This window comes from Diabrotica virgifera, chromosome 6 (assembly GCF_917563875.1).
Source record: "Diabrotica virgifera virgifera chromosome 6, PGI_DIABVI_V3a".
In the NCBI taxonomy this organism is placed as follows: Eukaryota; Metazoa; Arthropoda; class Insecta; order Coleoptera; family Chrysomelidae; genus Diabrotica; species Diabrotica virgifera.
The window spans coordinates 25669448-25693183 of NC_065448.1; the positions used below are offsets into that span (position 1 = coordinate 25669448).

At 33.2% G+C, this 23736-nt stretch overlaps 1 protein-coding gene across 2 annotated transcripts in view; it reads left to right on the top strand.

Annotated features, from left to right (window-relative positions):
• The window catches only part of LOC114326998 (androgen-dependent TFPI-regulating protein), a 44758-nt gene that overhangs the window by 8437 nt on the left and 12585 nt on the right, over positions 1-23736 (top strand). The window contains exons 1-2 of one of the 2 annotated variants that reach the window (XM_028275495.2): positions 17722-18076; positions 22699-23057. In XM_028275495.2, the coding sequence (XP_028131296.1) occupies positions 17894-18076; positions 22699-23057 (542 nt within the window). In that variant the 5' untranslated portion in view covers positions 17722-17893. Of the gene's footprint in view, positions 1-17721; positions 18077-22698; positions 23058-23736 lie in introns of those variants that run through there. The other variant, XM_028275492.2, reaches the window with a different exon arrangement.

Consider the following 23736-nt stretch of genomic DNA (forward strand, 5'->3'; position numbering starts at 1 on the left):
TTCTCTAAGTTAAAATATATGAACAAAGACAGTTTTTGCTAAAAAAAGTGTTATTTCAAAGGACAGAATATGTGTTTTTATTTTGCAATAAACAAATTTATTTATTTATATCGAAATGTACTAAAAATTAAAATTTATCAATCACTATCAAAGGTCATTGGAATGCCCAATCAGAGCAGACGTATCCGCTGTTCTGCGCGTAGCACCAAAAATTAATGTTATTATCCAGATTTAGCCATACGGCTCACACTCCCTCTAAGGGGAAAATTGACTCATCCCAGATACCTACGGTATCAAAAGGATTGAGCTCTGGTGGGACTCTTTCCGTGTTATCGAGCCCTAGGTGACTTGGAATGCAGGTGTATCTCCCAAAAATTTTCGTACACTTCTGGCCGTCGCAAGTAGTACAGCTTTCTGCATGGTCTTATAAAGATGTTCATTGAGACCCAGCTTTTTTATGCTTTCGAGGAGGGTCTTCGGAATGACTCCAGTAGTAGATATAACAATAGGTATCGTCTGGGTACTTTGCATTCTCCATTGTCTCCGTATTTGAATTTCCAGATCTCTATACTTGGCGATCTTTTCAGTAAATTTACTACGTAGATTATTGTTGTTAGGTATCGCCACATCAATTAGTGTTGTTTGTCTTGTTAATTTATTAACTAGTACGAGATCTGGTCTATTATGTGCCACTGTTTGGTCTGTGAGCACACTGCGGTCCCAGTATAGCTTGTAGTTGCCATCCTCAAGCATACTCTCAGGAACGTATTGATAATATGGGAGATGGTCCGTTTGGAGAAGTCCCAACTTGTTAGCTATCTCTTGATGAAGGATTTTTCCCACTGCGTCATGCCGTTCCTTATATTCAGTTGCAGCAAATGCCTGGCAGCCCCCTGTAATATGTTGGATGGTTTCTTGGGCTTGACATCCATATCGGCATCTGTCGTTTTGAACCTGAGGGTCTTTGACGATATATTTCAGGTAATTTCTGGTTGGTATAACCTGATCCTGAATGGCCAGTAATGAACCCTCCGTTTCAGGGAACATCTTTCCTGATGTCAACCAATAGTTCGACGCTGTATTGTCGACATAGTCTTGGCTGACCTCATTGGGATGTCGCCCGTGCAGAGGTTTACCCATCCAGGCGCGCAGTTTTTCGTCCTTAGTAAGGTGGTTTAAGCGCATTTCTGGTTCCCTCAGTTTGATCGGTGTTGTGTCATCTACTGCGCAAATTGCGCGGTGTAGAGTAGATGTCTCAGCCTGCATCTGAAAATAAGTTCTTAAATTAGCAATTTGTTTATCTAATTGCGCACCTATATCCATAAGTCCTCTTCCTCCTAAATACCGGGGTAATGTCGTTCGTTCTACTGCACTTTTAGGGTGGTGTTTTTGTGCCTTTGTGAGGTGTGTTCGTACTTTTCGCTGAAGATTTTCTATATCCGTTTTTGTCCACTTAACAATACCAAATGAATAGCTAAGCGCGGAACAAGCGTAGGTGTTTAGTGCCTTAAACAAATTTTTACTGTTAAGGTGTGAACGAAGCAGCTGTTTTACCCTTCTTATAAACTCAGTAGTTATCTCAGTTTTCATTTGCTTATGGTCAATTTTTCGCGCCTGCTTTACTCCAAGATATTTGTACATATCGTTGTCGCCCATAGCCTCGATGTTCTGGCCATTTTGCATATCGAATCCACCGGGCTGTACCTTTCCTCTGACTATATTCAAAACACGGCACTTGTCTAGACCGAACTGCATACTAATATCATTAGAGAATGTTTCTACAGTTTTTAGCATCTCTTCTAGGTGTTCTCGAGTGGAAGCCATTAATTTCAAATCATCCATATACAACAAATGATTGAGCTTCGCTACCACAGTATTATTGCTTTTAATGCTAAAACCTGAGTCAGTGGAGTTTAATAGCTGGGAAAGGGGGTTCAAAGCTAAACAGAACCACAATGGACTCAACGAGTCTCCTTGAAATAGGCCCCGGTTGATTGCGATATTTTCGGTTTCGATATTGTTTTCACCAGGTATTTGGAGGTGAATTTTAGTCTTCCAATCTCTCATTATATGCCTTAAAAAGGTCACTATGTTATCATTGACTTTGTATATTTTCAATATATCTATTAGCCATTCATGCGGTACTGAATCAAAGGCCTTTTTATAGTCAATAAAAGCAGTAAAAAGGTTCCTTTTTTTTGTGAATGCCTGGTTAGAAATGACTGAGTCGATGATAAGCTGTTCTTTGCAACCCATGGAACCCTTAGCGCATCCTTTCTGTTGAGGCTCTATGATATTGTTTAGAGCACAATGTTGGTAGATACGCCGGGTTACACAGGATGTGACCAATTTATACAAAGTTGGAAGACAAGTAATTGGGCGGTACTTGGATGGATCTTGGGTGTTATTTTGATCCTTGGGTATTAAATAAGTAGTTCCCTGAGTTAAAAATGATGGTAATTCCTGCGGATTAGAAATAACATGATTAATTAATGTTGATAAGCACTCATGAATACTCCAAAACTTTTTAAGCCAGAAGTTCTGAACTCCGTCTGGTCCAGGAGATTTCCAGTTATGAAGCTCTTTGATGACATTTGAGACTTCTTCAGTCGTGAATGGTTCGTAGTTAGCAGTGGCGTAGTGGTGACAGTTGTGCGTCGTATCTTCTATCCAGCCAGCATTGTTGTTAAAAACAGCTGGTGTGGAAAGTTGATTTCCCCAAAACTCATGAATTTCTTCTTGGCTTGGGTAAGACTTGTCGACACTTTCTACGGTGGAATTGAGTTTTCGGTAGAACGCCTTCTCAGAGTTCTCAAAAAGTGCATTGTCACATTTTCGGTTGTTACTAACTTTATACCTTCTTAATCGTCCTGAATAGACGGAGAGTTTTTGTTTTAATGTATCCAGACACTGTTGGGCTGTGTTATTTTCTGGATCGTATCTCGAGTGTCTTGCAGTGCTCCGCATTATTTCTTCAGCTCTCTTAATGACCTTTCTACTTGTTACACCTCTTACATATTCTGTAACTTGACCAATATCCCTACGCAGTAATTCAATTTTTCCGAGAAGTCTTTTTTCCCAGGGTGCAGTTCTGTTACCAGTCCTTCCGTTATTAGTACCCCGTCGTGTTCTGATCTTAACGCCCATTACATTAGCAATTGCTGTTGCTGCACAGTAGATTAGCATATGCAGATATTCCAATGTGTGGGCTTCTACGACATAATTGGGTAGGACTTCAGTGTTCACAATTTGTAACAGCGCACCTAGTTTCTTACAAGAGTTTATTCGTGGTAGCGGTGGTCTGCTAAGTGGATTTGTTCCATTAAACTCTTGTACGGCACGAGCCATTTCGTTTGCTAGACTATCGCGCAACTCGTTGTTTTCCTGCTGTGTATTGTCAGGTTGAGTTTCTGGTATGGGAATCTCAGGGATCTGCTCATCAAGGATTTCATTAGGGACTTGATCTAAAACTAGCCCTTGGTTGTTAATCTCCCGTTCGACTTCGCTTTTGATCGTATCGCGTCTAGCCTCTGGGATAAGGTTGTTTCTTATGATTACCCGGTATTGATCTGATACTCTTTGCTCCGATACTTGAATATCTGGGTACTCCCTGCAAAATTCGGCATACAGCTGTTGTCTGTAGCCGATCGTTTCTTGACCGAAGTTTGTCACCTTATAATAGGAGCGCAAAATGCTTTCGTTAATGGACACAGTCCATTTCATGCGCTGCCTCGGTCGTCCCGCTTGAGTGAGCGCCGGCTGATGTTCCAGCGCAGCACCTTCAGCGGGTGGAGCTCTTGCTGTTGTTTGGCTCGCTTGTGGTTGTTGTTGTTGTTGGGCTGTAGCTGATTGTATGACAGGGGCCCGCCTCCTCAACACCCTGCCACCGACGTCCCGCATGCTGTCACGTCCAGCGCCGGCTCCAGACGTGCCCTGGCGATCCCCAGGCAGCGATCCTAAACATAAATTATTATTCTCCATTCTCATGGGTGTGCATTTTATACCTACTGCCAGGTGTCAGTTTTTGTTCCACGGCAAGTATCCCTGCTACTCTCTGGGTACTGGCGCTACGAATACCCAGAAAGCATCCCCCATTCGCAGGGGGCCGCGCCTGATAGAAGAACTGACAAAAAACTCCCACAGGATGTTATTATTATTATTATTATTATTATTAAAGAAAAAGGAGCCGAGGTCTAGGACCTATATAGCTCCATTTGACTAAAAAGAACTATGCAAAAAGAAACCTAAACTTAAGACTTCATACGACTTATAAATTAATTTAATTTAAGAAACGAAAAATTATTGTTCCCGTGATACAGAACTAAAAGAGTCATATTTATTTTTGAAGCAATTTACAGATACAGCCCCGACGACGTCGTGTGGAAGTGAGTTCCAGGTATAAAATATTCTATTGGATATAGAGTTCTCACGACATTTACTGTGAAACTGTTGTCTGGCTAATTTGTATGGATGACCCCGCAATCTAAGGTCGTTACTCAAAGGGAAAAGATGTGAGAGATCTATCCCAAACTTTCCCTGTAACGCTCTATAAGCAATTATTAAATCCCCACGAAGTCGTCGGTCCATAAATGTAGGATAATTTAAGTAGGTTAACCGTTCTTCCTAGGAAGGACGACGATGGCCATAAGAAATTCTTGTTGCCCATCTTTGCACAGATTTAAGTCGATCAGAATCCCTTTGGCAGTCGACATTCCACACGGGTCCGGCCAACTCTAAAATAGGTCTTACATATACACTAAAGAGAGCAACAAAATTTTTTGGCGATATCTTAGAGAAAGTCTTAGATAATAAGTAAACTGATGTTCTAGCTTTATTGCATACCGACTGGATATGTTCAGACCAAGATAATGTTTCCGTCACAAGTACACCCAAGTCTTTTTGCTGCGAAACAGTTTTTAGAGAAACATTTGAAAGTACATACCGATTCCTTGGATTGTTTTTACCTAAATGTAGAACTGCACACTTGGATGTGTTTAATGGCAAGCACCAATCGTCTACCCACTTAGCAACCTCTTGAAGGTCGGTCTGTAGTTGATTGTAACCAGAAAAGGGATTTGCATATAACTTTGTGTCATCAACGAAAAGCGACATGTTACTTTTAAGGTGAATTGGCAGATCAGCAACGTACACTAGGAACAAAATCGGCCCCAACACTGAACCCTGCGGAACGCCACTGTATACACTAAACATTGAGGAATAAGAGTCACCAACGCGTACGCAAAATTTACGGTTTATTAAAAATCCTTTAATCCACTCAAGTAAGTTTCCTCTAATACCGTTATGTTCAAGCTTAAATAGTAGTCTCTTGTGAGGAACTCGATCAAAAGCCTTAGCAAAGTCTAAATATATAATATCAACAGGTTGATTACTGTCCAAAGAAAGAGATCAGTCATTAACACATGTTAACATATTAGTAACTACCGATCTTCCAGGTACAAAACCGTGCTGGGAAATAGGAATTCTATTATTGTTTAAGAGAAAGTTCATAACCGATTCGCGAATAACTGATTCCATCAATTTAGCTGCAATCGATGTTAGACTAATTGGTCTATAATTGTCAGGATCTAACTTGTCACCTTTTTTATAAATTGGAGTAACACTAGAGATTTTCCAGCCATCAGGTAAAGTGTGTGACAAAAATGAGGTTTTCATTATAAAACTTAACGGATGGATAATCGAGTTTGCACACTTCTTAAATAAAATTGCGGCGAAACCGTCTAATCCGGGAGCGGAAAAGGATTTTAAACACAAAATTTTTTGTTTAAGAATCTCTGGATCAAAGTCTATGTCACTAATATCGTAGTTATTTCTTGTAAAAACAACACGTAAAGTATTCGGAAGAGCCTCCTCGATTGTAAACACTTCTTGAAATTTTTTGGCAAAAATAGTAGAAACTTCCATTTTCACTGAGGTTGGTTCGCCTGTTTCGGTTTTTAAAATAGGTAACGAAACTTTACATAAAATAGAATTTCTGACATATTTATAAAGAGGTTTTTTGTTCTTATTTGAGGACAGTTGGTTTTCAAAATTTTGTTTAGATTTAAAAATAGTTGATGTTAAGTTATTAGAAAAAGTTCGATGATTGAGGTAGTCAGCATTCGTTTTACTTCGTAAATACTTTTTCCATAATGACTTTTTAAATTTTATCATTTCAAATATTTCTGAACTTATCCATGGCTTATTAGGATTACATCTACGTTGCACATAATGAGAGTTCGTGCGCATGGATTCATTCAGAAAATTTTCAAAAATTTCCCACTGTTTGTTAACATCCCTACCATTCAACATATCTGCCCAATTTGCAGTAGATACATCTAAGTTTACACGATGATAGTTTATTCTTTTATATGTCATTAGCATATTATTTTGTAATATTTCCGACTTGAGGATCTGTATGGAAGTTGAAATAACTGCGTGGTCCGACTTTCCAATTGGAGATGTAACCGAAATATTAGTTAAAAGATTAACATCAGAGGTTAAAGTAAGATCTGGCTGAGAAGGTTGTTGATTCAGACGAAATCGAGTCGGTTCATTGATTATTTGTTCTAATCCAGAATTTTCTAAGAAATTAACAAAAAGCTGAGATTGAGTATCATGAGGGTGATTGATCAGCGGCCAAGAAACGTTGCTTAGATTGAAATCACCAAAAACAATTAAGGTTTTATGTTTGGCTATGAGCGTTTCCAATTGACTGTATAATTCTTGATCACTTTGAACGGAACTGTAACCAGGTCTATATATACAAGCTATAGCAAAATTTATTTTTAACTTTTTAGAAGAAAAGTTTTCACAAACAATGTTAAATTGACAGAAGTCAGATTCCTTTGCATATGTGCAACATCCGCCTCCTATTCTCCCTATGCGGTCTGCTCTAAAAATTTTATACCCAGGTATATTTACCATAGAGTCCAAAATATTTTTGTGCAACCAAGATTCGGATACTAAGAACAGTGAAGGTTTTTCCCATTGCATAAAAGTAATGCTATCTAAAAATTTCGCTTGCAGAGAACAAAGCTTAGTATACATAATACGCCATTGATGAAAGCTCGAACTCAGTTTTTTGGTGAAAGATCAATTATACAGGGAATACCTTTCTAATACTTGATTGTGACGTTTTTTTCTCCATTCTCGATGCGTTGATTTAATTTAAGACGCAGGTCTTTTAAGTATTGTTCTTGCATTGAAGTTTTATCGTCATCAATCTTTATGTTTTTGTATTGCGTGTTCAGTAGTTTCCTTTTGTTTTTTAAAATAATTTTAGCGACGCGCGACGTGTGCATTCGGAAAAATAACTTTTAATGGACGTGTGCATTCGGAAAGATAACTTTTAATGGACGAATGTATATTTAAAAAAATTCCTGGCGCCGTGGTAGTTAACAGATTTTAATTTTGCAAATTGCAAATGAAAGGTACAGTATTCCTCTATATGTAAAAAAAATTCGACTTGCTATCTGCTTTATTTTCAATCCTGCGACATTTTGGAAAAATAAATTTTTTTTGCGAAAGCTGGATTGCAAAATTTATTTTGCAAACTCTATTAAACCGATTAGTCCGTTCTTTAACGGTAAAATATTGCAAAACCTCTAAATTTTAAAGAACCGCTTGGCTTGACATGAAATTTGGCATACACATAGCTAACAAGTCAAACAAAAAAAGTGATATTGTGCCGATATGTGCTTTTTCCCTGGGGGTGGTTTTCACCCCCTCTTGGGGGTGAAAAAATATTTGTCCAAATAAAGTCAGGAAATGGATAAACTGGCTAATTTGAAGTAACTTTTGTTCTATAGAGTTTTTTCACTAAGTCAATACTTTTCGAGTTATTTGGCAGTGAATATGTTCATTTTTTCAACAAAATAACCACGCTTTTAGACGGTTTTTCGCAAATAACTCAAATAGTAAGTATTTTGTCGAAAAAATATTCTCAGGAGAACTATAGCCTGTAAAAAATTTAAAAAAATGGTGTATATGTCACGTCTCTATACCTAGTCGAAACAGAGTTATAGCTAATGAAAAATAGGTTCATATTCGTCAAATTCCAAATGCAATACTTTAACGTGAAATATCCAAAAATGAAGCACATTTCGGGGAAAAATCATTTCAACTTATTTAAAGTGTTTAAAAAAAGCTTCATTTTTGTTTTATAAAAAAAATTTCTAGCATCAAAATTAAACAAGTTACGCTCAGAATAAAGTTAGTCCCTTTTGGTTTTGGTAAAAAAATCGAGTTAATCACCCCCTACTTAGTATCTTAAATGAACTTAATCGTTACGACTTCATAAGTTTCTTGACTCATGTATATATTGTTTATATGATCTGTAAGTTTCATCGGTTCAAAGTCCTTATTATTGATAGGGCTGTAGTTGAAAGGGTTGAACGAGTCACTTATCACGAATGTATGCAAATTTAGAAACACCAAATCTTAATCAATTTTTGTCTAACAGAAAAATAAAAAAATACATGATATTCAGAAAAGCATATCTGACTTTTTCTGTTTTTCGAGATTTTTGGTATCTCTAACAATTTTTAAGTTATTTTGAAAAAAAACTTATTTTTGAAAATTTAAATTTTTAAAAATTTTACTTTGAAACCAAATTTTTTTAAAAATAAGCACTTTGAATCGATGAAACTTACAGATCATATAAACACAACATAAGTAAAATAATTTGTGGAGCGGTAACGATTAATTTCATTTAAGTTGCTAATTACGGGGTGGTCTTCCCGATTTTTTTTTTTTGCAAAAACAAAAGGAACCATCTTTATTTTGAACGTAACTTGCTTAAATTTAATGCTAGAAACTTTTTGTAAAAACAGAAATAAAGTTTTTTTTAAACACTTTAAAAAAGTTATAATGGGTTTTCCCCAAAAAGTGCTTAATTTTTTGGATATCTCACGTCGAAATATTTCATTTGAAATTTGGTGAATATGAATATATTTTTCATTGGCTATAACTCTGGTTCTACGAGATCCAGAGACCTAACACGTACACCATTTTTTTTTTACTTTTTTATGGGCTATATTTTTGCTAGGAACGTTTTTTTCGACAAAATACTTACTTTTTGAGTTATTTGCGAAAAACCGTCTAAAAATGTGGTTATTTTGTTGGAAAAAGCTCTATAAAAAAAGTTACTTAAAATTAGTCAGTTTACCCATTTCCGGACTTATTTTGGACATATATTTTTTCACCCTCAAGAGGGGGTGAAAGTCACCCCCAGGGCAAAAGCACACATCGGCACAATATCACTTTTTTTCATTGACATGTAAGCTATACGTATGCCAAATTTCATGTCAATCCAAGCGGTTCTTTAAAATTTAGAGCAAAAACCGTGAAAGAATGGACTAGATCTTAAATGAAATTTACAGTATTGTTTTACTATATCATATAGTTTTTCTGGATGAAATATGAAGGTTTTAAGTTTAGCATAAATGGTTGAAAAACGTAAAATGCGAATGTACTTGTTTTATTATGTTTTTTTCGCAATTATTGCTATTTTGCAACAATTTTTAAAATTTCTAGCTAGTCTTATATTGTAGGAAATTTAAATTCACAACTTTTATGTCAGTACTACTTTTCTCGGAAATGAATAGTTACTTTTAAAGTTATAATCAAGAAACGAAGAAAAAAATCGAATTTTTCCTCAATTTTTTGACATTTTGATTATTTAAACCATGTTCCGGGCGTTTTTGAGTGGGAGGATAACTCAAATATTATTATATGAGTTATTTTCAAGCAACTTCTGCAAAAAAATATGAGTCACCTCTCAACATCCAAATGTACTAATATTTTTACAGATGCGCCCTGGGTCTATATAAATAATCAAATTGTTATGGTCAGAAGATTATGTCAGTCAGTTTAATCTTACAAGGGTCAGCAGTGGCGTGCTGGCCAGATAAATGAATCGGTGCAATCACCGAGAGGCCGCGGCCTCTTGAGGCCGGTCAAATAGGTTTTTTCACAAAAAATTTTAGATGTAACAAAAAAATATTTTTTAATTTCAAAAACAATTATTTACATAAATTATTGCTATATAAATTATATTGTACATAAATGATTGCTACAGATAATATTTATTTTCATACATACAAGTAGTATATTTATGATTTTCCAATTTTCTTCAAACATCTAAATCTAAAATATGTACTCTGCAGAATAAAAAATGGAAAAACGTCTTGCAAATTTTTGACCGAATTATTGGAAGTATCGAAGAACGATTTGTCTTGGTCATGACGATTTGATCAAGACAAATCATTTTATGATAATATAAGCACTCTACATCTTAGAAATTTTGATAAAATGAAAAATGGTATATGTACCTTTAACGTCATTTAAATCATTTACTGAAAAATTAAAAAAACATTATCATACCATATTATCTGCGATTTCAATTAGAGAAGAACTTGTGGATTTTCTGATAAATTGATTGTATTAAAAAATAGGATTTTTTACAGTCTACAGAAAATATGAAGGATGATATTATTAATCTAAGTGATAATGAGCATGAAGTAACATATGAAAGTGTTGTTAATATCGTGAAAATTCACCTCCGTGTGGTACTAAAAATTGTAAAGATTGTATAGCTTGCTGTTACGCTGTTTTGCTTAAGTACAACTTATATTAGTGTGCTTATCCAAATTTAAATAAAGTACAAATATTGTACATATATAAGCATTTATTCACTCTTTTAGTGACACAAGTATCTTGCTAAAAAAGCTTGTAAACGTTGAAATACATAAAAAATTGGTTAAGAAGTACCTGCTTTAACACAAGATCACTTGGAAACATTTATGCTAATAGTTATAGAAAAAAAGTATTAGCTTTGTATGAGCTTAAAAATGATGAAATAACGTACGAATTTGCTCAAAAATCTATTTTAATGCGGAAATTATTAAATAATTGCAAAATAATGTTTAGATTATTGCGTTTAAGTGTTAATTTAAATATTGTTAAATTAAAGTATTTGCACTATATGTACTTAAATTTGTACTATCTTGTATTATTGATTTACTAAAATTCAACTAAAAAATTCTCAAAACAGAAGGTAAAATGAGGATGGGAGGCCGCTTTTCTATAAAATCACAGGGCCGCTTGAAACGTTCCAGCACGCCACTGAGGGTCAGTCCAGTTTAAGAAATATTGGATTTTTTAGAAATTTTGATAACGCTTTCTCTGTCAGCACATGACATAGTCATGTGCTGACTATGTCATGTGACTCATGTCAGACATTCGTGACATGAGTTTACCAGCTTTTGTTGATATGTTGACTGACATAGATTGATATATTAAGTAATCAGTTAATTAAAGTTCGCTTCAATTGATTGACGTATCTTTTGGGGAAAATATTGGCTGTTCAGCATTTTCTGAAAACTCCTGAAAGTTGGATTATTATGCACTCCATGAACTTTTCTGTTATCAGTTTATAAATAGCTCTTGAAAAATGGGTCAGTTACAAATTGCTATCGTTAATTTTATCGTGTTCTTGTCTGTATAAACATTTCATTAAATGGTAAACATCTTATTGTTGTCTTATTACTTACTTACTACTTATTACTTTCACTTGCAATATTTTTAAATGCTTATAGTAAATAATCATTATTCAATGTTTTCCAAGATATCAGAAGGTTTTGTTGAATAGTTGTTTACATAGGAATATTAATTGTTGTAAACAATATGAATATAAATAAAAATGGGACAACAATATTTTTCAAAGTATTCACAAAACGTTACTGATAATAGCAAATGACATTATTTTCATTTTCAATAGCAAAAGATATCTTAATTGGTTATTTTCAAGAGAAGGCTTTCTGCTACTAGTACTGTTAGTTGGTAAATAACTGAAGGTTTTTGATAAATAACTTATGCCTGGTTGCACTAACAAATATTAAGCTCTAGCTTAGCCCAGCTCAGCTTATATATCTATAGTTTTCGATTTTTACCAAAGCACGTCTTAACTGAGACGAAGTTGAAGATGCAACCCACGTGGTAATCCATTGTGGCAAGCTGAAAATTTATCTTTTTTATTGGTTATTAGTCCATTAAAATGTTACATTTAGGTTGCATTTCTTAGAGGAGTCAATTTTATTTTTTTAATGTGTAGGGGGGTTTAGTAGAAGCTTAAGTTCAAGTTTTTGGGGTCGCCACCCTTGTCCCCCCGGCCGCCATATTGGAAAAAGAGGTGCAAAGGGTTTTCGCGCTGTATCTTCTAAACTAGCAATCCTACAGAAAATTTAATTACACATAAAATGTAGCAAATTAAATTTTCTACAATTTTATATCTATTACTTTTTATCGTCAAGTGACCAACAAAAAAGTTATAAATAAAAATATGAGAGAATTTTGTAAGAAGTTTCCTTTTGGAGGTTATAACTTTTTTTCCGTTCATTTCACAATAAAATAACATCATAGCGATTTTGTAGAGGATTTTTCAATGAACAATTTTCGCTATAACGTTGTTTAATTTTATTTATTATCTAGGTTTTACAGCGCTCCAATCTTGACCAGATTCTCGAATTCTCATAGGAATACAATAAAAAAAAATACTTTTCTATCTATATATTAGTCGAGCGGCAGCAATCTTTATGCCGACCTCGAAAATCAAATTTAAGGTGAATGACCAATTTTGATCTATTTTTATGTTTTCGAGGTCGCTGAATCCGAATATGAAGTTTATTTTTATCTAGATTTGGTGAAACATGTTCAAAAAACAAATTTTATACAAAAATGCCGAAAATCAATTTTGATGATTTTTCAAATTTACCTCGCTGTATCTTTGGTCGCTGTAAATATTTCCTTTTGAAAATTTTACAGTTTAATCTCTGAAGTATGTAGATATCAATGGGATTTGTCCTAAATATGTAAACACATTAAAAAAGGAGTTGTTAGTTTTTAAACATTTTGTCATCATATTTCGTTAGTTTCATGTTTACTTAAAAAAGTTGAGTGGCAAACTTTTTAGTTTATAATTTTAACCAACACAACAATAAAATATAATTCATGAAGAAGTTTTTTGGAACATTTCAAGTCAAAATATACAATAGGAAAAAAGTTATGTTACTTCATAAACAAGCGACACACCCCAAAAAACGCTTATATCTCGAGATCCTGACCACGGTGTGGCGAATGGGTAGTTTTGATCATACTTTATGATTTTGATAGCAAAAATTCGTTTTTTGCTCTTCTTAAGAATTTTGCAATATGCGGTTGCGTTATTCTTCTTCTGAACCGCCGAATTTGTCCTCAAACAACTTCTTGGGCCGTTTCTATATATGCTTCGGGTTATAAGTTTTATAGTGGGGAGAAAGGTCAAAAACAGATTAATAATAGCATAGGAATGTTAAAATCATAATAAATTGTATGAATAAAAAATGTATATAGATAGAAAAGTAAGTCTAACTTTTTTTTTATTTTTATTATATCCCTATGAGCATTCGAGAATCTGGTCAAGTTTGGAGCGCTGTAAAACCTAGATAAATAAATAGAATTAAACAAATTTATAGTGGAAATTATTCGCTGAAAAACCCTCTACAAAATTGCTATAATGTTATTTTATTTTAAAATGAACTGAAAAAAAGTTATAACCTCCAAAAGGAATCTTGTTAAAATTTTTTTACTTATTTTTGTTTATATCTTTTTTGTTGGTCACTTAACGATAAAAAGTAATAAAAATAAAATTGTAGAAAATTTAATTTGCTACATTTTATGTTTACTTAGATTTTCCGTGGGGTTGGTAGTTTACGAGATATAGCGCGAAACCCCTTTGCACACCATTTCCAAGATGGCGGCCGGGGGACAAGGGTGGCGACCCCAAAAACTTGAACTTAAGCTTCTACTGATCCCCCCTATACATTAAAGAAATAAAATTGACTCCTCTAACAAATGCAAGGTACGGCTTAAAAAATGTAACATTTTAATGGAGTATATTTTATTAGGTTGAAAAACTTAGTCTTTCATTTAGCAGATGCCGCTACGCACCTACTACCTTCACGTCAGTTGCAATGGGGGACTAATATATCGAAAAAATTTTACCAGGATTAGAGAAAGCAGCCTATGCATTCTCTGAAGAGCCTCTAACAAGAGGTAAAATCGTCGATAAGAAGGCTGGCTGCACTCTCTAATCTAAGTAGAAATTAAGACGGTTTTGCCTTCGCATTGCAACTGAATAAAAATGGTATACATTTTTATTTTTATAAGTTATTTATTGTTTATTATTTATGGAAGATCCAAGCAGAGAATACACCAGGATATATTCTGTGATCCAAGTATTTTGTTGTTAAAGGTGTTCAGAATTGTAAGCGTTCCATAGTAACAATAAATATATTATTAAAAAATCACTTTATCACTTTTCCTCTTTTCTCGATTGAGTTTAGTTTTTGTTGTACAGTATATAAATTATTACAATCACTGAATACATAGTTAGTTAGAAAATTATTAAGCAATTATACAACTAATAGGTATACAAGAACATTCAAAAGCCATATCTTTAAAGTTAATGATGATATTGTCAAGTAATGTTTACATATCCATACCAGTAAGAATTTTACTACACGTAATTTGCCGTGTAAAGACAGAAAAAGTAGGGATAGCCGTAAAACATTTGCGCCTACACTCTTAAGCGCCGGACTCCACTTGCGATTTGTAGTCGCGCGATTGTTTTGTCGCGAAGATTGAACACATTGTTTCAAATACGAGTCAATCCATTTGCGACTAAATAATCGTGGATTGACTTGTATTTGAAACAATGTATTCAATCTTTGCGACAAAACAATCGCGCGACTAGAAAATCGCAAGTGGAGTCCGGCGCTAAATGATGAATTGCTTGCAAATATGAGTCTATTTTTAATAGGTAATAATAGGTCTTCCAATTTTAGCATTGAAGACGACAGGCGATGTTAATATAATTCTTTCTTTGTTAATTTTATGAGTTTTTGCAAATCTTCTTACCATTTTATTTATCTCATTGTACCAACTGACCTCGTTTGTAGTATTTTCTTTGGCATTCTTTTCATATCCATTCTTTCCACATGACCTGCCCACCTAAATCTTTGTGCTCTCGTGACTTATTATATTTGGCTACTTGTAAAGCATGTGATGGGAGGAGATAAATATCTAATACTCCAGTTCATTATTTAAGGAAAATCCAGGAAAAAGATTTATAGGAAGCTGATAGCTGATTTAACTCATGACTGAAGAATCTTAGGGCATGGTTTGGATGTAGTAACAACGAATTATTTAGAGCCGCACTCTCAAAAGTAAAAATCGCTTTGATGATTGCCAACCTTCGAAGCGGAGACGGCACCTAGAGAAGAATGCGCCACCCAGAGAGTTATATTATACTCCATTTAATAATAAAAGGCTAAGGAGACGGAAGAAAAGGGCCAGGTCGAAGAAAAACGTCATGGCTTAGAAACCTAAGAGAGTGGCTTGAGAAACTCCAGCTTCCATTTTCCGAGCTGCCGCCAACAAAATTACTATAGCCAATTTTGATAGCCAACACTCCATAATCGAGCACGGCACATGAAGAAGAAGACATGTGTGAATAATTTTATTCCACTTTAAAATTCCTGAAATTCAAATACTCCTCAGTGCGAACTAACCAGCATCTGAAAGAATTACTAAGAAGGGCTGTCACCATTTATTCATTGAGATTTAAAGAATTATCAAAAGAAGTAAAAAAGCTCTGTAAACAATTTTTCAACACCTCTTTTTTGCATAACTTTTTAATGCGCATTTAATGACGGCTTCTAAAAAAATTCAAATTTCTATCAAAGAATATCAAGGACCTTGGCCACCCCTGTTACAGACGACAATTAGATAAGAATTATTGTTTCATTAGTAGATAGAGATCTAGTACCTACTTACCATTGCAATCTAAATCACTTTGAGAATCTGGTTGATGGAAAAATGAAGAAATTTTGGGTATCTTCGTCAGAACTTCTTCCTTTTTTGTTTCATTTTTCTTTTCATCGCTCCACTCAGCTACTCTCTTTTTATTTCACTCATTTTTTCACTTCACAATATTTTCAGAATTTAAAATGTAAACCTTCTGAATCGACTGCACAAATTGAACCTAATAAACCTAATAAACTCTAATAAACCAAACTCAAAAAATAGATTTGAAAACAGATTCAGTTTTTTCAACAACATTTGTTCTTGTTATATTATATAAGCCAAGTGTGACTGGACAATGAAAAAATGGGCTAAACAATAAATAGATTAAGTACACGAAAATATACCCAAAACAATATACACACTTTTCCAAATCGTCAAAGATTAAGCGATAACAAAAATTTCAATTTGGCCATTTTACAGTGTGTCACCGCCAACAGTGAATGAACAATGAAAAGTAACTTGAAACCAAAAACAAAGCTACTTTGTTGTTATGGAATACGGCGGCAAATATTATAGATAAAGAATCCATTACACGAAAAGGTCGACATCCAAACAATACACTGTTTCAAAGCGTTTTATTAGGGAAATTGTAGAATATTTTGTTCAATTTTTTAAATGGAAGTTTTATTTCGACATGCAGCGCCGGGCCCCGTATAATTGATACGGCGCGGCGGTAGCTACGCCTTTGCTCAGCAGCCGACTTCTTTGCTCTGAAATTATTAATTGTCCTGGTTTTGAGAATAGTCGTCTTCTAATCATGTTCATGTAACACAACATTCCTGCGTTGCGACGCCTACAGTAATATCGAATATCGTATCCAAACTTTTTAAAAATATGTCACCTTAGCACTTATATTTCTCCAAGAAATTAACGCACCACCCATCTTTATTTATAAATCCATGGCACCATACCACCTTAAAAACGGGGCATTTTTAATGTCTCAAATTTCCTAAACCTGTTGTTATTTAAATTTAAGTGATTTTTTTAATATTTGGTCTTATTCTATTCTTTATAAATATCGCAGTAATAATATATATTGTTGGTAGACAGGTCAATTATTGTCAGTGTATACCGGGTGTACCAATCAAACTGTGTTTTTTCTTACTTTATAAATGCTTTGCTTACCAAATAGGGAGGGGTTGAAATTTTTCTTACAAACTGACGATTTATTTTTTGCTCTAAAATCGGTTGAGATATGCAAATGAAATTTTGTGGGTTTTAAGAGGTAGTTTTAACTTTAGTCAGTTAGAACATAGACAGCGATCGTGGGTTCAAACCCCACCCGGTGTCAGTTGTTTAGATATTTATTAATTTGGCTAGTCTTTACTATGGCTATGATATTTTGGCTAGTCTTTACTATGGCTATGATATTCAAGCTTAAAATGTACCTCTCTGTTACGTTGTTCTAAGATATGCAATAGGCTAATGGGCAACTGCGAGACTTGCAAGACTCTTGCTGCAAGACCAAGACCAAGACCGGGAGCGCAATACCAAGACCAAGACTGTCTAAGGCTCGTCTTGGTCTTGCATTTGGGCAACACTACCTCCAACAAGAGGCGGAAATCGTCGATTTAGACTGCTGGTTTGTGCTCTCTGTTCTAAGTGAAAAATAAGACAGTTTTGCCTTCGCATTGCAACTGAATAAAAATGGTATGCATTTTTATTTTTTATTTTTCTTTAAATGTTTAAAATATACGTTAATGGCTGACGCCTATCCTGTATATTTAAATGGTCAACTTTTAAAATATTCTTTATGTACTTACTGTCTGTGTGTTATCGTGAGATTCTGATTAAGAATATTTAAATTTAGTTTACCAGAGATAATAGAAATGTAGTTTATTTTAAACATAGTCCAAACCGTGATGATTTTTGTTACTGTTTAGTGTCCATATCATTTTTGTTGTACTACTCAATCGACTAAAAGTGTTAGTCTATCAGTAGGTATAAGTTCATGTCAACTAGGAGGTTGTGCTAGTAACTACTGTTCATAATGGGAAATCTGCTAGCTTTGATGCTGTTCGTTAGCGCCCTTACACTTAATCTCTATTCTTTGATATTCTTCGTTGAACTTGGAGATTCAATGAAAAACAGTGGTAAGGAAAAAGAAGAAGAATTTGAAGAAGTGGCCGTGTTTGCTGGTTTTGAATTTTGTTTCTTTACGCTATGGAATTTTGTAAGTATATACGCGACTTTGTAGGTGTGTTGTGTTGGTAACTAGATATCTGATGTTAATTTTACATGCAATCATTGTTTTTGTACGAACTTTGGACCCTATAAATTTTATCTTGTCAGACAAAGATTTATTTGTCTAGTTTTGTACGAGGATGAGTCATTCATTTTCAATTCAAATTTGATTGAAATTCTAATTAACATAATGTTCAAATAAGATTACTGGACATTTTCGTATTATGTGAAATACCTGATTTTTTCCAACGAAGCCATACGTCTTATTAGCTATTTTTGTTGATTAGTTTTTAAATTTATAGAATACTCATCATGGTCAGCCCCCTTCTATTCTATTTCTATATGTGGATTCCTCTGTCTTATCTTATCCCATTACCAGCTTCCATAGTGTTGTTAGTTCTTCTTCTACTTTTACTTTTATTGTGTTGTTTGGGCCGATATTTTAGCTCGAACTGCTCTATAGTTGTTTTAAATTGTAACTATACTACTCTTTTAGCTTCTTCAGTCAAAATATTCGTCTTCTTCTCTCATTTTGCCTTGGATTAGGAGTTGAAAAATGAAGACATATTTTAGTGTTCTTTCTTTTATTGTCTTTTCAACTTCGTTTTTTCTTTATTCTTCTTAAAATTCTTCTTCATTCTTCAGAAAAATGCAGAAGCACATATGTCATCCAAAGATATGGAGTCTAGGAAATCTGGGCAAAAATTAAAGCATACATCTTAGATTCAGCTAAAGAAGCTCAGGTTGAAAGAAAGACAAATAAAAGCAAGTCTTTCCTAAAGTGTAAAACTCCGTGGTTCTGTACAGAGATGAAGGAAAAAAGGAAAGAGAAAAGGCTTACCTGAAATACACGTCAACAAACCGATGATTACAGATTACAGCAGAGTAAGAAATAAAACACATGCACTTTTAAAACGAATTACAGACGAGCACTGGAAACGGGAGAACAGGAAACTTGCACATTTTTTTTTATTACATAATAATGTTCAGTTTTGTATAAAAATGAGATTTCCAAAATTTTACGCTTCAAAAACTCATAATAACTTAGAAGTACAAATTTAAAGTCTTCTTTATCTTGAAATAGTTCAAACGACCCGTGACGTCACAGAATTTGACTATGTGGTTCAGTTTATGGTTATATTTACGTATATTCTTCTTCTTCTTTAGTTTATTGACCTCCACCTACTTGGGTATTTAGCCAGATCGTCGTCGGGGAATAAAGGAAAAATATTTATATTCTAATGACATTTATCGTATGTCACTGTAATAAAATATACCAGTTTGTTGAGATTGCAGTTTGATACAGTTTTTGAAGGAAAGGAAAGAAGGTTTACTATTGAAAATAAAACCATTTTGTAAAAGTACAAATTTTCTATGAATAGTTCAAACGATCAAAAACATTTGTAACGTCACATAACTGTATTTTCTACTGACGTTTATAATGTCTAATCCAAAATTATATATACAATTGGTGTAGAATGTAAACATACAACCCAGTGACGTCACGACGCATTTTGGGGTGGCTGGTATAAGTTGAATTTTTAGTCGTCTTTAGGGGCCAAACGAAAGACAAACAAAACTTTTTTATTTTTGATACAGGTTCTAAATTATGTTCTGTTGTGATTTATAATTTATACCATTTTTTTCGAATTTAAAATTTTATGCAAGTTTCCTACTGTAGTATGATGTTTATGGTTTAAATGGAATTTAAAATTTTGTTTGACGCAGGCGATGCAATATTGATAGCCAAAATGAAGAGTATGTAGCAGTCAAAGACTAGTTCACAGATTTAATACAAGAGGAAAAGAATTTAACATGACGATTTCAACTCGACAACTAAAAAACAAAATTGCTTATATAAAAGAAGAAGAATATTAGGTATTTAACTGATAATTTACAAATAGACTGTTGTCAAACTTATAAAAATTATTGACTCATCCTCATATAAACGTACTGATAACAAAAATCACAATTACTAGATTACAAAAGTTAATTTTCATGATCCTTGAGTATTTATTTATGAATGAATAATTGACAGGTCAGGACCTACTCAAAACAATGATTTATTTTAAAATGATATAAATTTTTATATTTTACGATGACGTTTACATTGTATGAATTCGTATATACAGACAGGAAGCATAAATTCATTTTTTCGTGGATGGGCGCTTTTGAAAATAAATCCGGTAACAGGTCGATTTTTATTTTTAAATTATGATTTTTTGTCATATATATCATACTAATGACGTCATCGTGTACCTGCACCCTGTATAAACATAATTGTGTATACAGGGTGTGCAAATTTTTTTTTTAATTAAATTAATTGAGACAATAAGAAGAATGTATGTAATTTATTTAATTCAAAATATATTTTACTGCAGTCAGAAAACAGAAAAAAATGTTTAATTGATAAATAAACATTGCTTTTCGCTTAAATTAAATGTTCAAACCGCCAAGAGGTAGGTGGATGACAGCCTAACATTGAATTCAAGAGAAAAACAATATTTATTTGTCAAATAAACATTTTTTCCTGTTTTCTAACTGCAGTAAAATGTATTTTGAATTACATAAATAAATTACATAATATATTCTCCTTTTTCTCTTAATTAATTTAATTCAAAAAAACATTTTCGCACACCATGTATAAATAATTATGTTAATGTTTATACAGGGTGATTGATTAGTAGGGTAAAGCTCAATAGCTCCGCTATAGTAATAGATAGCAATAAAAGTTAATAACAAAAATTTTAGCCACCTTTAAGCTTCACATTACAAAATTAGTTAGAATGTTACAGGGTGTTCGATAACACAGTGGCAGACCTAACTTATGTTTTTTTAAATGGAACACCCTATATTTTATTTATTATTCGAAATCCTGTTAACTCCTCCATCACAAAAATATAAAGGTTTGTTATGTTATACAGAGTATTTACAAAGTTATGACCAATTTTGTATGAAAATCGTAACAAGTTCAACTCCCTGTATAAATAAAAATAAGCACAACAGCAATGGTTTATTAATGCCATATTTTTTATTTATTGTCAAAATTTTTAAGAATTATTGATATTGCTAATTTTCTTTATATCAAATACAGGGTGAGTCAAAACGCAGGTACATTATTTTCTCAATAATGTTAAATGGAACACCCTGTATTTTATATCATTATTGAAAGTAACATTAACGTACTTTAATTTTTATATAACATTCCCTATGCCCAAATTTATTAGTTTTCGAGATATTTTCATTTTTCAGAGCAAATTATTTTAGGTGTTTAAATTTATCTAAATTTTAAGTAAGCCATGACTGAATTGACAATTGAAGATTACACACAAAAAAGAAGAAAAAACACACAAACACAAAATACAATATTTTGTGTGAAGACAATTAAACACTACTTTTGTATGTAAATGTAACAATGTAACAAATGAAGAACGAAACATAATTTATCAGTAATACATTTTGCAAAAAACATGTTTGAAAAAATTAGAAGCTACTTTAAATAAAATATTTTTAATATTTAATTACATAAGGTGTTCAAAATTATTTTCTACCACATTTATGTACGTCTAAAAACGATTATTGAATGAGCTACTTACTCTACGGAGCATTTGTAAATTAACACATCGAAATACACTTTGTATTCTATTTTTCATCTCATCCCTTATTGTTGGAGGTATTTTATAACCTTCATTATTAACGTAACCCCAAAAAAATCAGTCCAGTTTATTAAATTCTGGTGATTTGGGTGGCCACGCTACTGGTCCATTGAAAAATGCAAATATCTCGAAAACTAATAAATTTAGACATAGGGAATGTTATCTAAAAATTAAAGTACGATAATGGTACTTTTCAATAGTGATATAAAATACAGGGTGTTCCATTTAAAATTACTGAGAAAATAATGTACTTGCGTTTTGACTCACCCTGTATTTGATATAAAGAAAATTAGCAATATCGACCATTCTTGAAAATTTTGACAATACGTTAAAAATATGGCATTAATAAACCATTGTTGTTTTGCTTATTTTTATTTATACAGGGAGTTGAATGTAAATACCCTGTATAACATAACAAACCTTTATATTTTTGTGTTGGAGAAGTTAACAGGACTTCGAATTTAAAATAAAATAGGGTGTTCCATTTAAAAAAACATAAGTTTGGTCTGCCACTGTGTTATCGAACACCCTATAACATTCTAACTAATTTTGTAATGTGAAGCTCAAAGGTGGCTAAAATTTTTGTTATTAACTTTTATTGCTATCTATTACTATAGCGGAGCTATTGAGCTTTACCCTACTAATCAATCACCCTGTATTACTGAATAGAGAATTGAATAACCTTTCAAATGAGCTAGCACACGACCTCTATTCTCATTAAAAAAATCATCGATTACATCATCACGCCCAGATGGACGACGTCACTAGTATGATATATTTGCCAAAAAGTCATATTTTAAAAATAAAAATCGACCTGTTTCAGGATTTATTTCCAAAATCGCCCATTCACGAAAAAATTAATTTATTCCAACCTTTACGTGCTCACTGTATATGTTTGTATGTATGTATGTCTGTAAGTTGTAAATCATTTTGTTTGAAGATAATTATATTTTAGATTTTCCAACTAGTCTTTATGATAGTAGCTATTATGGACGAAGCAGCAAAATTAATGAAACTACCCATTTCTACTCAGAATAAACTAAGCAAAACCAGAGCTGTGATGTTTAATACTGTGCTATTTCCATCTACTTTAGTGGTAGTCTCAATATTTTGGACACTGTGGCACATAGACAGAGAACTGGTCTTTCCAAAAGTTCTAGATCTCTTCTTTCCACAGTGGCTTAACCACATGCTACACACTTTCATACTCTTGCCAGTTATCATTGAAATAATGTTGCCGAAGAAACACAATTTTGTGAAATTCCAAAAAGCAGCTCCAGCGTTGGCTCTTTTGTTTTTAAGTTACACGATTTTGTAAGTATATTTTTGGATACGAAAACGTATACACAAAAGTATAACGTTAAGTATTTGATTTTTTTTAGTAATATTTCATCAAAAGTCGATTTTTCATTAAATGTCTAAATGTTAATTTTTATTACCTCAGAAATCGGTTTCTTTCATACATACAGTCCGTACAATATAGATACCGTTGCACGTCATTATCGACGTCAGAGATTTAAGTTGACATTGTTGCCCAATTACAAAAAAAATCTTGAATTCATTTTAAATCAAATACATCACATAATTTTTGCGGAAGTGGATTATACAATAAAACAAATTAATGTTCATTGTAAATAAATAAAAACATCAGAAATAGAAAACAACAATTAAGTTATAATCTTACCTTACAGTAAATAATAAAAACAATAAATACACTAAGCATCAAAATTAACGCACCACCTTAAAAATGAGACATATTTGATGTCTCGTATTTCCTAAACCTGTTGTCCGATTTTTTTTGTATATTATAGCTTTATTTTTTAAGAATATCGATGTAATAATATTATTGCTAAACAGGTAAGTGTCATTGTATACCGGGTGTAACAATGATAATGTGTTTTTTCCTTAAAGTTTGGAACACCCACCCCGTGGAATATTCTAGCGTATACATGAGATTAAAATTAAAACTCAACTGTAGCCTTAGGGTTTCTTA